Source organism: Orycteropus afer, unplaced genomic scaffold (genome assembly GCF_000298275.1).
Source record: "Orycteropus afer afer isolate SDZICR_OR568_19922 unplaced genomic scaffold, OryAfe1.0 scaffold00017, whole genome shotgun sequence".
Lineage (NCBI taxonomy): Eukaryota > Metazoa > Chordata > Mammalia > Tubulidentata > Orycteropodidae > Orycteropus > Orycteropus afer.
In genome coordinates this window covers 9092572-9108469 of record NW_006921604.1, presented here as the reverse complement: position 1 = coordinate 9108469, position 15898 = coordinate 9092572, and the positions used below count along the sequence as shown (strand labels likewise).

The window sequence follows — 15898 nt, the reverse complement described above, 5'->3', positions numbered from 1 at the left end:
ACTCCATCAATAACTTGACCTCCATATGCCCCAACTCTGACTGGTGGGTCACAATGATGCTTTGGATCTTCTGGAATGAGTGTCAGTTCAGAGCCAGTGTCCAGTAATCCCTGAAAAGTCTGATTATTTCCTTTTTCCCAATGAACAGTCACTCTCGTAAAAGGCCTCAGATCCCTTTGGGGAAGGCTGGGAGAAAGACTGACATTATAAATTTTTGGCAATGTAGTGGGGTCCTTCCTCAAAGGGCAAAGGGACCCAGCCTCTCCTTCATTCAAGTGGGTCTGTAAACTGATTCAAGTCTCGGAATTTATTGAGAGGCCATGACTCTGTATTCTGGTGATTCGATCTAGGCTGCTGTTCACGTGACCTATAATTCTTTTGTCTATACAGATCAAGTAAATACTTAGTAGGTTTGCCATGTATTTCACTACCAGGAAGACCATGCGCAAGTAGCCAATGCCATAATTCCACACAAGTCAGACTATTCTGATTACTGTTCCGACTCTGCTGTCCATTATGGTAACCATGCCCACCTTGCCTTTGTCAATTAACTGCTGCCACTTGGCCCCTACTACCACGGGGTGCAATCAGCCCCATAGCAGTTAAGTATCTCAGTTCAATTGGGCAGTTCCCATTGTCAAATCTGGCTTACATAAAGTAGCAATCACAGAGTTTTTAAGGATGCTGGAGCTCCCTTCACAAATTTATTCCTCACCGTACTGGTGAAAGGCGTATCTTCTGGACTCTCCATTTCTGGCTCTAGGGGTCCAATCTGATAAATCTATTCTAACAGGCCAATTTCCCTAAGCCTCTGGATACCTTCTTCTACATTATACCAAGGCAGCTCTGGTACTTCAACTTGACTTAAGGTAGGCCACCGCATAATCCATGCTTCAGTAAGCCAACCAAATAAAATATTAGATCCTTTCCTAACCTCTCAAGCTGAAACATTGAATGATGAATCTGTACTTAGTGGGCCTAAATTAATAAACTCAGACTGATCCAATGTTATATTCCTTGCACCATTATTCCACACCCTCAGTAGCCATTCCCATACATATTCTCCAGGTTTCTGTCTGTTCATGTTAGCAAAATCAAGTAGGTCTTTTTGGGTGTAGTATACCACCTCCTCAGTCACACTTTGTATTTCACCTTTTGGGGCTCACTTGGACTTAACTTTAGTTATAGGTCTAGCAGCAACAGTGGGTGGTTGGGGCAATTCCTGAGAACATTTAGCAGTGTCTTCCATGGCCTCCGCCTCAGGCAATGACTCAACAGGAACAGTTGGGTTAATCCCATCAAACTGAGGTAGAGGGGATGATGGTTTTATAGTAATCCGTTCAGATGGGAGGGATTCAACAGAATTTACAGGCTCTATATCCTGATCTTCCTGACTATCTGCCCCTATATCCCCATTCCAGGTTTCAGGATCCCATTTTTTCCCAATCAGTGCCCTCACTTTAACTTCAGACACCATTCTGGGTTGGTAATTTAATTGGTGTTGGAATTCAGCCACCCTTACAATAAGACTCTGGGCTTGGTTTTCAGCAATATCAGCTCTGTTACTAGAAGAAATAAGGCTTTCTTTCAGAGCACAACTGGGAACATTGAGGTCTTTCATGTGGCACTTAAGCTGTGACTCAGCAGCCCTGAACTCATCTTACTCTTTCACCACTTTGTCTAGTGTAAGTGGGACCAACCAACCAGCTTCCTTATACTCCTTATGCTGACAAAATTGCAGAAAAATATCAAATATGCGATCACCCAGAGCCTCACTTCTCACAAGTACTTGATCTATTGGTGGTGCTATTTTGCGTATTAATGTTGCCACCTCATGCCATGGATTAGCAGGGCCCTCTTTACTAATGGAGAGGCAGGGTCATCAGTGCCTTTATGATTAATCAAATTGGAGAACCAATTTAGGAAGCCCATCTTTACAATTTTGTTTCTCTAAAACCACTCCTGGTACCAAATGTGTTAGACTGGGTTCTCTAGAGAAACAAAACCAATAAAGCTTATATAGAGAGAGAAAGAAATTTATTTTAGGAAAATGGCTCACATACTTATAGAAGCTAGCAAGTCCCAAGTTCTTAGATCAAACGTTAAGCGGGAGGCTTTTCCTGACTCATGCAGCTGCAGGGGCTGAGGAGCTCAAGGCTGGCAGGCAGTATAATGGCTGTTGACTCCAACAAATGACAAATCCAAGATCTCCAGGCTGAATGGTGGATTGTTCACTCACAGACAGTTGTAGGCAGCACAACAGAATCCTGATCTGCAAAAGAGTGTCTCTTTTTCCAGAATGTCCATAAATATACTGGAAGCAGACCACACCCCTAGGGAAACTCCCTTTCAATAGATTGCTCAAAACATATACATCTGATTCCATCATTGGAACAACCCACATCACAATTGCTTAAACCACACAGAATTGTGGTCCAGCCAAGTTGACACATAGCTCCAACTATCACGGTACTCTTTGACTCAGATAGGATAATTCAGATATCTGGCATAATCAGTTAACCAGAGCTGTATTTTTTTTCCCTTGTGGTGAGAAGTGGCACCATTTTTAGGTATCCTGTGCTAAGCTATGAGAAGGGTAGTAGCCAGCCAGAGCACTGCATTGAATAGCCTGATAGTCTTGTCTCTGATTTAAAATTTGTGATGGAAATCTCTTCAGAGAATACACTTAGTCTTGACAGAATTATTCAGAGTATTTTATTGAATAAGGTAATGCATTTAAGCCTATAATGAAATCCCTCTTTGTAAAATACCTGTGGTGGTGAGGAATCCTCTCTGTGTTCCGGTACTGGTCAGACGTGCTGAGGGTGGGAGTTGAGAGGATGTGTGACACCACCCACACATCTCAGACCAGGAGAAGACTAGAGGGCATGACTGGCCACTGAATGTGAAGAAAAAAATCAAAGGAAAACAAAATCTTTTAAGAAAAAATGTAAAAACCCAGAGAGACAAAAATTATGAGGCATTATATGGAGCTCTTGTTGAGAATGCAGAATGAGAAATGCAGACTTTGTATAAAACATGGCAGCTACCCAGCACCTTCTGTGTGCCAGGCAATGACTTGTTCTCTGGACAAGGAATAAAACATGAAATGACATCAAGCATGAGCTATTATTAGAACACTACCTGGTATGTAGTCAGTGGCATATGCTTGTCAAATAAGAAGTTCTTAGGACCAAAAAGGGGTAGAAGGTTAGTTAACAAACACATGTAGTACTAAATACAGTGGGTGAATGTGTCAAGAAAGTTACCAAGGAATTAGGAGAGGGAGAAAATTCCATCTAGAGTGACTGGACATACATGATGGAGGAGGTAGCATTCAGTCACGCCTTAGTGGAAAAGGTGAGATGATTGCAAGGCAGGGCATCTGATCCCTCGTCAGCTCTTCCTGGACTGTGGCCACAGCCTCTCATTCCCCCTACTTCCTGGTGTGGAGAATAAATATCCACATGACCTCCAAATCCTTTAAAATCCCCAAAACCAAGCCAAACCAGTTGCCATAAAGTCAGTTCTGACTCATGGCAACCCCATGTATGTCTAAGTAGAATTGCTGCATAGGGTTTTCTAGCCTGTGACCTTTCAGAAGCAGATCGCCAGACTTGTCTTCTGAGAAGCCTCTGAGTAGGTCAGAACTGCCAATCCTTCAGTTAGGAGTCGAACATTTAAACAACCATGCTACTCAAGGCTCCCTTTAAAACCCCAGTGGCTCCCAATTATGGACAGGAAAAATGTGCAGAAGACCCCTTCCAACCAGCACCCCTCCTGCCTCTCACCCATTCTGGGCTGAACCTGCACACAGCTTTACCTTCATCTTACTCCACCTGAGGGCTTCCTTGCCCCTCTTTTCAGACTGGAAAGTTTGTTCCCTTCTGAGTCCCTACCCCAGATGGCACTCCACCTCCTACCCAACAGAGTTAAGCCCTGTGTCCATATAGCACTTTGTAAACTTCAGCATTTTTCAGTTTACAGCACAGTTATTTGTTTGTATCTAGTGTCTCCTACTAGACTTTGAGCTTTTTAAGGAACAGATGTTTGTTGTTTATTTTTCCACCTCAATATTTAACATAGGCCTTGCCCATAACACACACTGAATGAATAAATGGATGGAAGAATGAAAGAATGGATGGATGAATGGAAAGGAAAAGAAGGTAAAGCAGGGAGGTAGAAGTGGGCTCTGACTAAGAATAGAAACAGGGCTGGGTTTTACACTTGGAAGCATTCTGAGCATTGAAATAAGGAGAATGAAAAAGAGAGAATATTTTGGGAAGAAAAGATGAAGCCTGAGGGTCAGGAACAATGAGGACTTCACAGTTTAGCAGCAAGAGCCTCAGAGGCTGGGGAAATGCCCAGGGATGCCAGGACTCCCAAGAGAAAATGTGTGGCCCTATGGAGAATAGAGAAGAGACCTTAGGATGGTGACTCAGATGTTGGGAGGATGAAGCGAGCAGTGTTCTTGGGTTAGGAGGCAGTTGGAGACAGGTTTTTCGAGTTGAGGGTAGAGAACTGAGGCTTTAGGGTGTGACAGTGAGGCTCAGTAGAGACTGTTTGTCTTTGAACTGTAGGAAGAAATCAGTGGCCAGGAGAGACAAGAGACAATGAGGGACAATGGACCAGCCAAAGAGGTGGAGCTAAGTTTCCAGGGCACCAGTTAGGTACAGGTCTCCGGGAGCAGCCAGAAGAAAAGTGGGAGCCGTTTCAGAGCCAGGTAGAGGTCTCTGCATTGTGCAGCCTACATCTGTTCCCAACTCTGGTGGGAGACTGCAGCCTAGGGCTGCCATAACGGAGTATACCATAAACTGGCCAGCTTAAAACAACAGAAATTCAGAGTTCTGGAGTCCAAACATATGAAATCAAGATGTTGGCAGGGCTTTTTATGGCTTGAATTGTGTCCTCCTAACATATTTATTTGTTAAGGAGCGCCCGTAGCACTGTGGTTAAGTGCTTGGCTGTGAATGGAAAGGTTGGCAGTTAGAACCTACCAGATACTCTGTGGGAGAAAGATGTGACAATCTGTTTCCGTAAACATTACAGGCTTGGGAACCCTATAGGACAGTTCTACTCTGCCCTATAGAGTCACTGTGAGTCAAAATTGACTCTACAGCATGCAACGATACCTGTGAATGGACTGCTGTTTGGAAATAGGGTTTTCTTTTGTTATATTAATAAGGTCATAGCAGAGTAGAATGGGTCCTACACTTAATTCCTTCTGAAAACTATTTTATAAAGGGGCGTACAGACACGAGAGAGACAGACACATGGGAGACACCATGTAAAGATGGAGATGAGTGAATCTAGAAGCCCAGAAATACCAAGGAGTAGCAGCAGCTACTAGAAACTGAAACAGATAAAGAAGGACCTTCCACTCATGTTTGTTTTTTGTTTGTTTTTTTATGCCAGCACTAGCAAACTAAGACATGACTCTAGGGGGTATCCTTAACTCATCCTATTTTCTGATGTTTCCTGACAATCCATGGACAATGGACAATCCTGACACTCCATCTTGGTTCCAAATTCAAAGATGGCTTCCATCACTGCAATCTCTGTCTCCGTTTTCACGTAGCCATTTTCCCTCTGTATGTTTCTGTCTTTGTTCTCTGCTCCTCTTTTGTATAAAGATACAGTGATATTTCATTAGAACTCATCCTACTTACAGTATGACCTCATCTCAGTTTAACTGATGACATATACAAAAACCCTATGTCCAAATAAGATGACATTCACAGATTGTGAGGTTTAGGACTTAAGCTTATCTTTTTTGGGGGGCACACTCCAACCCATAACAGTGGCTTCTTTCCCTCATCCCCCCTTGGTGATCAGGGAACTGGGAGAAAAGAACTCCAGGTTGAATTGGAAACAAGCAAAGGCAAGAGAATCGGAGTCTATACACCCGGGAGCAAGGTGTGGAGGTGTGTCAGGCCATGAAGAAGGAGAGCACTGTTTCATCCTGGACATCCTTCTGTGTTGGAAGGACAGACCAAGCTCTGTCTTCATCTGACTTAGTAAGGTGTACTGTAACCAAAACCAAACTCACAACCATTGAGTCGTATCTGACTCATGGTGACCCCTCCTTGGGTTTCCAAGGCGGTATCACTACAGAAGTAGATTTGCCCAAGAGAAAAGGGATACCAGAAAACAGGAAATGGACCCAGGTCAAGGTGTTTGGGAGGTACATTGCTGCCTTTATTGTACAGTGGCAGTTGAGCATCCAGAGTGAGAAGTTCATGGGGAACCTTTGGAGTCACTGTACTTTTGATGTACCTGTAAGAAGCCACTTATTTAATTCATAGGTTTCCATAAAATAATAATAATAATCTAATTCTTTAGAATGAAGTTAATAAATCCTCAGAATTCCCTGGGTGGTGCTCTGGCTACTAACCAAATGGTTGGTGGCTCACATCCACCCAGAGGTGCTTCAAAAGAAAGGCTTAGCAATCTACTTGTGGAAGTAGATTGAAATGCCAAACAGAGCACAGTTCTACTCTGACACACATGACATTGCCATGAGTCGGTATCAACTCCACAGCAACTGTGTGTGTGTGTTTTTCCTAAATAAATGCTCATCATAAAAATTTGAAAATAAAGAAGCATTGTAAAGTAGAAGGGACTCTTTGGTGGCGCAGTGGTTAAAGTACTCAGCCGCCAACCGAAAGGTTGGTAGTTCAAACCCACCAGCCATTCCACAGGAGAAAGATATGGTAGTCTGTTTTCATGAAGATTTTAGCCTTGGAAACCCTCTGGGGGCATTTCTGTTCTGTCCTATAGGGGCACTATGAGTCGGAATTGACTCAACTGCAGTGAAGTAGGAAGTTTGTAAAGTAAGAGGGGGAGTGACCCGGAGTTTTACTGCCCAAAGAAAAGCATTGCTAATATTGAAGAATACTCAACACAATGTTACGGTTTTAAAGGCCCTGTTTCTTGTTGGAACATAAAAAGAAACAACTGTGGCTAGCTTTGGCATCATTCTCCACAAAGGAAAGGTTATGCTACACCTTTCAAAAGAAAAGGGAACAATAGTGTGTATATGATTTCCAAGCAAATCAGGGGTCAAGTGGTATATACAATTCCAAAGTGACAGATTATCTCTATCTATGATGCGACTGATAGCGTAGTGCCTAAGGCACTTAACTGCTAATCAGAATCTGGCAGTTCAAACCCACCAGCCGCTCCTCAGATACTGCCTCGGAAACCCAAGAAGGGGTCGCTATGAGTTGGGTGCGACTTGACGGCACATAACAACAACAACAACGTGATCCAACTCGACGGCAGGTGGTTTGGTTGGGGTTTTTTTGCTTTGTTTTTTTATGTACTTATTTTAATCTAAGTCCGGAAAGGATTCTAGAGGAAGTTGGCTTTAAAATGTGCATTGATCTTGTAGGAGTCATTGCATTTAATTTTTTGTGGCTCAGACTAGAGGAGCATAATCTCTTTGGTTCACTTCTGAGCAACTTTAAATAAGAAAACAAAGCCTGCCGAAGAAAAAATAATAGTCTCTCTCCCAGATCTCCGCACCCATCTCTGCCCTCCACCCACCCTGAACCACAGCAGTACAATGTTCTCTGTGTTGCAAAAGCAAAAGGTAAAACTGAATGAAGGCTTGGGAATCTTTTTACATAACCTTGTGATTTTACCCACAGAAAAGTCTCTGTCTCCTGCAACGGTGAGGTTGGGAGCCGATGGCCAGCCCATGCCGCCCTGGATCACCATTGCTCGGCAAAAGCGCCAAGGGGCCCCAGACCAGCCACCCAACCAGGAAGACAGGCCTGGGGTACGGAACCTGAAGTCTGAAATGGGAAAGCAGGCCAAGGCCCCGGAGAGAGCCCAGGTGCACAGAGCAAACACTTTCTGTTTCAGGTCCCGGAGGGAACAGCCAGCTGGGGGCTGGGACTCCCATGCTGAGGGCACATCCTGCATGGTCACTGCCAAGACCATCATGTGTCGTAATGGCTAGCTAGTGTGTGGTAGAGGCTCAGTGAAGCCCAGTAAATGATTTGCCTGATTATAACTTCCGTTGTGGAGAAGCCTGCCGTATGTGTGTGCTGGGCTGTTAGGGAGGCAGAGAGGCGGGTGAACCACTTAGGCAGTGCAGACAGATCTCTGCTTCCTGCCTCCTAGGCAACCAGCTCAGCATCTGGAGAAATAAAAGGAGGTTAAAATAACTTCTCAGTGAGACTCACGACGACAACGTCAACAGCTCCATCTTGGCTCATTGCTCAGTGGTAAATGAGCCCTGCATTTGCTGCTACGCTGGCTGCTTACTGGGGCTCCTTACTCATCACCTGGGGCTGCAGGGCTGCAACTGGGGCTTCCATTCAACTTCTTGGACTGAAAACAGTTTTTCTAAAACCAAAACAACTGTGCTTAGGAGCAGGCCAAGACTCACAGTTTTGTATTCTCCTAACAGCCACTGCAGTAAATCTATAAGCATGTCGTGTAGTGTGGTGAAATGAGCCTGAGCCTGTAGTGGGACCTGCATCCCTTCATTTTAATGAAAATTTCAAATCATGCCAATGCTTAAAGAGCATCACATAGGCTTAGGGATTTTGTAAAAGAATATTAACCAGTGGTTCCCAGCTTGGAGCATCAGGATCACTCTCACCAAGTAACACAAAATTCTCAAAAATATTTCCAAGCACAATTAATACTGATTTTCAAATGGAGTCCCTGCAGCCCAACCATCTGGAGTTGAGGCCAGGTGCAAGGATGGGAATGAGGCTGTGACACACATATGGGCTCAAGATAAGGAGCAGCCCTGGTCTATGTTCTGGCATTCAGAAGCCTTAGGGTCAGTGAATTCACATGCCAGAGCTCTCTGAAGAAAATGCCAGCAGGCATGATTTATCTTGGGAAAGAAACCTTTTGGTGAGAGTAAACCTATTTGGTCCACTTTGGTTATGTTTGCCTCCTCTCTGAATCACAGGTGATCAGATATTATGTGTCTTTCTTGTATCCCAATAGGAGTCCACAAAACAAGCCGACTTTGTTCGTAGTAAATCTTTCCTAATAGCACCTGTGAAGCCCTTTGTGGAACGGAAACACGGTACAAAACTCAACCTCAAAGAGGGACTGCAAAGAGGAATCTCATTGTCCCATCAGAACTTGGGTATGAAATGTACAACTCTTATAAAATATTTTGAAACAAGTGTCTGGGATTGTTCTTGCAGTTTTGTTCTAGACATCTCTTTCATCTCACTACATTGCTGGATGTTTGTGAGCCAGTTCTTAAGCCTGTTCGTCACATACATAACATATTCTCTGCTAAGTCTTCTTTACATGTTTACATATTAACAAATTTTATATTTGAGAACATGACCAAGACCTTGATGGGTATTTTAAAGAAATGCAAGAGGCTTAAGTGAAAATCCCAACTCATTTCTCATGTTTGTGTTTGTTTTCTTTCCAGCAGCTCAGTCTGCAGTGATGACGGAGAAGGAGTTGAATCAGCTGAAGAGAGCCAGTTATGCCAGTGCGGATCAGCCATCCTGGATGGAACTTGCCAGAAAGAAATCACAAGCCTGGAGCGACATGCCCCAAATTATAAAATAGGTTGACCACGTGCTGGTAAAGAATGTCTGCTACCTTCATGAGCCACTTAGTTTAAAAAAAAAAAAACAGCCAGTAAATCATGGCAGACAAACTGTGAAACTTAAGATTGATTTTATCATCAAGTTATGAGAGAGCTCAGGGGAGAGAAAGGAATCAGGTAAAACAAGGAGGACAAACACAGAGCCACAGAGGGCCCATAAAAACAAGAATAACTATGAAGAAGGCCAGGAACATGTTCTTGTGCACAAATGGATTAATGTGAGTTGTTTAGCATTCCCTTGATAAGGAGAACTCAGACAGGATGGAAAATGGTAATGAAATGTGGATGAAAAAACTAGGATGTGGCTGCAAGACCAGAAGAGAAACTGTTCCAGGAGCATGTGCGTACTGTGCTTCCATCTGAGATAAACCCATCGTCTCTGAGTTGCTGTCTTGCCTGTGGATCCTGTCTTCTCTTTTCATGTTTACTGCTAGGCATGACATTTATGGTACAACAGGGATGCCGTTTTCCAAGAGCAGCTATAAAACAGTCTTTTCCTGAAGATAGCCATTCCAAGAAGAAGAGAAAGAAACATAGCAGAGTTCATCAGTTCATAAACTGTTTCCAAAAATAATTTTTAAAGACGTTTTCCACTAGGCGTCTGTGTCCTTACCCATTGCACAATGCATTGCCTGTTCAATAAAAGGTCTGAAACATAGTTTCTGTCATATGGTAAATGTTATTTCAACTCACATTTATAGAATGTATTCCAACACTGAGTTAAGTACTGTGTATGAAGTTTCATTTAATAGATACCTGGTTTAGAATCTCAATTGGGTTGATTTTAGAGTTTCAAGTTTTGGAAAAGGTTTTTTTTTCCCAAAATAAAAAATTTTGATGTTCATTTTTGGAAGTCAGAAGATAACACAGGGTTTTGTTTTGTTTTCACTTTGCTCTTTTAATCTATTTAGTATAACTTACTAAAAATATAAAATTTCCTGAATATTTTTTATTCTTAAGCATCTAATTAATCTAACCTGCACATTTCTTTTGAAAACTGGACTATGAATGCATTAGCCAGGGTGACCCCTGAATGCAGAATGAAGACAGGCAGAGGGAGAGCATATATTTGGATCTCAGAATTGTGTCTGTTACATTAAAAAAAAAAAAAAAAGAAAGAAAACAACTCATTGCCGTCAGGTCGGATCTGACTCATAGCGACCCCTCCTTGGGTTTCTGAGTTGGTATCGTTACGGAAGTACATCGCCCAACCTTCTTTCTGAGGAGTGGTTGGTGGATCAGTTATATCTGTTATGTAATACCTCTTTATTTTATAAAAAAACATTTCCAATTTGTTCCTTTTAACAAGTTAAACTCCATGGGAATATGTATTTCTGGAGGCATTTAGCCATCAAAATCAGTCAGACTTCATCATGTATTATTATTTGATTTGATGTACCCTAAGGTCTTCTACTTTTATTGTATATTCCATCTTCATGAATAATTCCTATCTAGCTGTTAGAACTACACAACTTGAAGAGGTCTACCTTTATTGAGCTCAAAATACAAAACACCTGATAGCATAGTGAAGTGTACTGTCTAATGGACTTTTACAGCTTAATATACAAAGTCCTGATACAGTTTTTTTTCCCCCAACCAAATTGATTTATTAACTGCATTCTCTCAGAGGACAACAATATGGAATTCCATGGTGAATATGCTCTAAACAAGCATGAACTCTATCTAGCCTTGATCCAAAATGGTTAGACTGAATAGTTTTAAGTGAAAACATCATGTATTATTAACCTACATGTATGACTGCCACTGTATCTAATCTGTTCTTTTTATAACTCAGAAGTAATTAGGTTTAGAGCACACCCTGCACTCATTAACAAAACACAGCCATATTTTCAAACAAGATTACATTCACAGGTATATAAGATTCCAGCATGTATTTCAGGGGACACAGTTCAGTTCATAACAATTACCTTCAATTGACACTCTCATTTTAAAAAAGTAGTGGTGCAGAGTTGAATCAGTGCCCTCAAAGATTAGACATGGAAGCATGGTACTCTTATGTCCAGTGCTCTTACGTCCCAGGGACATGTACACATCTCCTGGTGCCTCCTTGGGTCACCGTCCTCTCCCTTTAGTTCTTTAGAAGGACTAGAAAAAGTGTGAGAGTTTGCTGGTTTGTGATTTTTAATCATGCAGCTAGCTGAACTATTTGGTCTTTCCACTTACTTTTTCAGTCAACATCTCTGTGCCAGGCACTGTACGAGGGACTGGAGCATCTGAATGAGAAAATGTACAAACAGGCTAGTCTCATGGAATAGGCATGTTAGTTGGGAGAACACTTTAAATACATAAATATGGAAAAATAGCATTAAGTGTAACCATGAACCTAAAACAGAAGAACTTGGTTATGGCAGGACTACTTGAGATTAGATGGTTAGGAAAGGGTTTGCTGAAGAGGTGACCTAATTATAAAAATGAACATGTGAAGAACACACTGGGCTGAGATGAGTGCTCTGCAAAGGCCCAGAGGTGGGACTCAGACCTCACGTGTTCAAGGAGCAGTATAGCTGGGACATGGTTAACAGGGCAAGAAGCAGAAGAGAATGCATCAGACACAGGGCAGGCCAGTTGTGGGAGGCCTGACAGGCCACATGAGATGGTTTTTTTTTTATAAGTGCTTTGGGAAGTCAATAAAGGGAGTTCAGAGGTGGTGTGACTTATATCTTAAGAAGATGATTGTCACTGATGGATGAGACTTGACTGGGGACACAGGCAAAGACAGGAAGCTTGAAGAGTCTTGCTATAGTCCATATAGAATCATGGTGGCCTGGTCTGTGTTGATGGTGGAGATGGAATGAAGTGGATGGATCTAAAACACATTTTAAAGGAAATGTAAAATCCAACATTTTGGTGTATTTGATGGGGTAAAAAAGGAAAGGATGAAAATACAGAAGACATGTAGATTTTTGGCTGGAGCTCCAAGGTGAGTAGTGATAACATTTACAGAAATGGAGAGAAGGCATAGAAATCATGAGTCTGGTTTTGTACATCTTAAATGTAACATTCCCTTGAACATCTAAATGGAAATGTCAAGTAGATAGATACAGTTATTAATTTGGGAACTGTGGTGTTTATGTTGTGTGTCAACTTGGGGGGGCCTGGTTGAGTGGCTGGGCAGCTGGTGGTAGTTATTCCCCATGATGAGACTGGCAGTCAACTCCATGGGGGGATCTACGACAAGCAGCTGAGTAGCTGCCTTTGGAATGTGGTCTGCTTCCTGTACATAAGGAGAAGCCTTGAGAATGGTCTCTAGCCTATGGCACACTTGGACCCTTCATGTAGCCATGTCATTGCTCAGCAGCCTGCTATGCTCTGCTGACCTTGGGACTTACAATGGACTTAAGTTAATGGCCTGCCATGTGGTTTGGTAACATCAGGACTGTGCCTTTTTACTTGTAAACCTTGGGGCTTCTCAGCCTCAGCAGCTAGCAGCTGTCTGAGTGAAGAAACACCTCTAACTCCAGTGGGCCGGGAGCAGGAGGCAGAGCTGGACCCCAAGGTTGAGGGGCTTTCACCCAGCCCCTAGAGACTGGAACTTTGAACTTGGACTTAAAGCCTCCAAATTGTAAGAATAAACTCTTGTTTGTGAAGGTCATTCCATTTGTGGTGTATTTCTTGTCAGAGTGGCACTAGGTAACCAGAACAGGAACCATCGGCATTTAGATGGAATTCATGGATCTGGATGAAAACTTGAAGAAAAGAGTCCCAGGATTGATCCTAGGACACTCCAACCTTTGGAGTCTAGATAAAGAAGAGCTAGCAAAGGAGAATAAGGAGGGGTCTGTGAAGGAGGAAGAAAAGGAGAGGAGGATAAAGCAAGAGAAGAGTGTGAGAAGAAGAGGAAGGAATCAGCTGTTTAGGCTGGAATCTGCCGAGAGCCCAGCCAGATGAGATTCAGTGACCACTGGCTCTGGGAGCATGGAAGTCATGGAAGATAACCTTGACGAGCAATTTCAGTGGAATGTTGGGGAAGGAAGCCCAGGCAGAGTAGGTCAAGGCCAATCAGCCTGTGAGGGCATCAACTAATATCAGCTTTTAAGAAGTTTTATTGTAAATGGGGCAGAAGAAATAGCAGTAGCTAGAGGAAAATGTAGGGCTAAAAGGATTTTAGTTTTTGGTCTTTAGAAGGAAGGTATGAGACCATGTTTGAGTATTGATAGGAATAAACTTGTAGGAGATAAGGGAAAATTGCTGAAGCTTGTCTTAGTTTGCCTTCCAGAGCTTCAGTAAGGATGAAATGCCTGCATGTATGGACTGTGCTTGCTGTTTCTGGAAACAGGAGCCTTAGGTTTTGATCAAGCTTCAAGGGGAGGCCCTACTGTGGTGACAACCTGGTCGTGTCCTTCCCCTTTTGCCCTGGCTAACTGTGGACACTTCTCAGTTTTCCCTACCTTGGGTTAAGTGTTACTGCCCAACTCCTATATTCAGGGAGAATGACGTAGGATATTATTTGGGTACACAGAGCCCTGGCAGCCCTTGATGTGTTGTGTGCATATATGGTCCAGGCGACGTCTCCTTTCACCTTGAAAAGCTAGGGGAAAAATTAACTTAAATACCAGAAAATGATATGCTTGGAAAATTCCAAAGCCCATCCCATGATTCTTGAGTCTTCTGTTCCTAAGGCTCCCTCCACACTTGAGACTCAAGTTCTTTTGGTGATTTTTGCTGTCTTTCCCCAGAGCTTGGCCCCTTCGGTAGTCTGGGGGAGAAACCCGTGCATACCTTGCATTCTTTTTGTTTGCAAAAACCCTATTAAATATTCATAAGGAGGGGACATACCCCATAGTCCTCTGTAGCTTCCTAGTCTCCTGCTTCTGCCACCTGCAACAAGATAAATTTCTCTTGTAATCTCAAACACAACAAACGTGCCTTGGGGTCTCACACACATATATGACATGCAGCTTACCAGAGAATTTCTCCACAATAAATGGAGTGGTCTCACTGAGGGGAATTTGGATGAATTAAATTTTCTCCACCTCATTCAAGCCTATCCTTTGATTAATGCCGACAACCACCACCAGTAGGAGCTGGGGCTCCCAGAGAATTCTTTTGACTCCATTTATCCTTAGTTGTCACACTTCTTGAATTCATTTTATGGGACTTATTGAATGCAAACAGCCCAGAAGGTACCCTTCCTCACTGCTCCTTATGAATTTGAAAAAGCTTCTCTCTAAGACTACTATTGAGGTCTGGTGTGCAGTGATTAAAGCATTCAGCTGCTAACCAAAAGGTCAGCATTTCCAACCCACCAGCCACTCTATGGGAGAAAGATGAGCCAGTCTGCTTCTGTAAGGATTTACAGCCTTAAAACCCTATGGGGGCAGTTCTACTCTGTCCTGTAGGATCACTATGAGTTAGAATTGACCTGATGACAGTGAGTTTGTTTTTTATTTTTTAAGACTACTGTCACTGCGTCTAGCTCAGGCAAGGCTGCCATTTTGAGAACAACCAAGGCTTCCTCATCTGCTCTGAGGAGAAAATACTCATCTATTTCATAGAGAAGAAGGTGCAAAGATACCGAGTGATACATGTGTCCTGGAAATTTAAAGAAAAGTGCCGTCAGTGAGGGGGGACTCTAGATTTGCCTCAGTTTTAAGTGGAAGATGGAGAAAGAAGGAAAACCAAAAGAGTGATCTTTATATTAGATCCTAAGAGAAGATACTAGGAAAATATTTTTTCTGGTAGCTATAAACCAAGACCAAACTCACTGCCGTTGAGTCAATTCCAGTTAGTAGTGATCCCCATTGGGTTTCTGAGTCTGTAAATCTTTATGGTAGTAGATTGTCCCATCTTCCTTCCATGGAACAGCTGATAGCTATAGTGGTTTTAAAATATGTCCAAAAAATCTTTGATGACTTTCCCTTCAAAAGGTGAAACCCAGTTCCCCTTCCCTTGAGCATGGACTAGATTTCATGCTCACTTTTAATAGAAGGTGGCAGACGTGACTGTATGACTTCTGAAGCTGGGTAATAAGAGACATTGCTGCTTCCACTTGTGGATTGTTTGCTCTGAGAAAAGTCAGTTGGCATGTCTTGAGGACACTCAGACTGTGGAGAGGTCCACATGGGAAGGAACTGAGGTGCCCTGCCAACCACCAGCACCAATTTGCCAGCCATATGAATGAGGTATGTTGGAAATGGGTGCATCCTCCAGCCTCAGTCAACCCTTCAGATGACTGCATCCCAGAGAGTGTCTTGATTGCAACCTCGTGAGTGTCTTGATTGCATCTCAAACCAGAACTGCCCAGCTAATCCACTTGCAAATCCTGACCCACTGAAA

General features: G+C 42.8%; 1 protein-coding gene across 1 annotated transcript in view; it reads left to right on the top strand.

Annotated features, from left to right (window-relative positions):
- The window catches only part of CRACDL (CRACD like), a 99855-nt gene extending 90294 nt beyond the window's left edge, over positions 1-9561 (top strand). Inside the window, exons 7-9 of the mRNA XM_007959531.1 lie at positions 7653-7840; positions 8974-9118; positions 9422-9561. Of these exons, the coding sequence (XP_007957722.1) occupies positions 7653-7840; positions 8974-9118; positions 9422-9561 (473 nt within the window). The remainder of the gene's footprint in view (positions 1-7652; positions 7841-8973; positions 9119-9421) is intronic.
- Positions 9562-15898: the final 6337 nt, after the last annotated feature.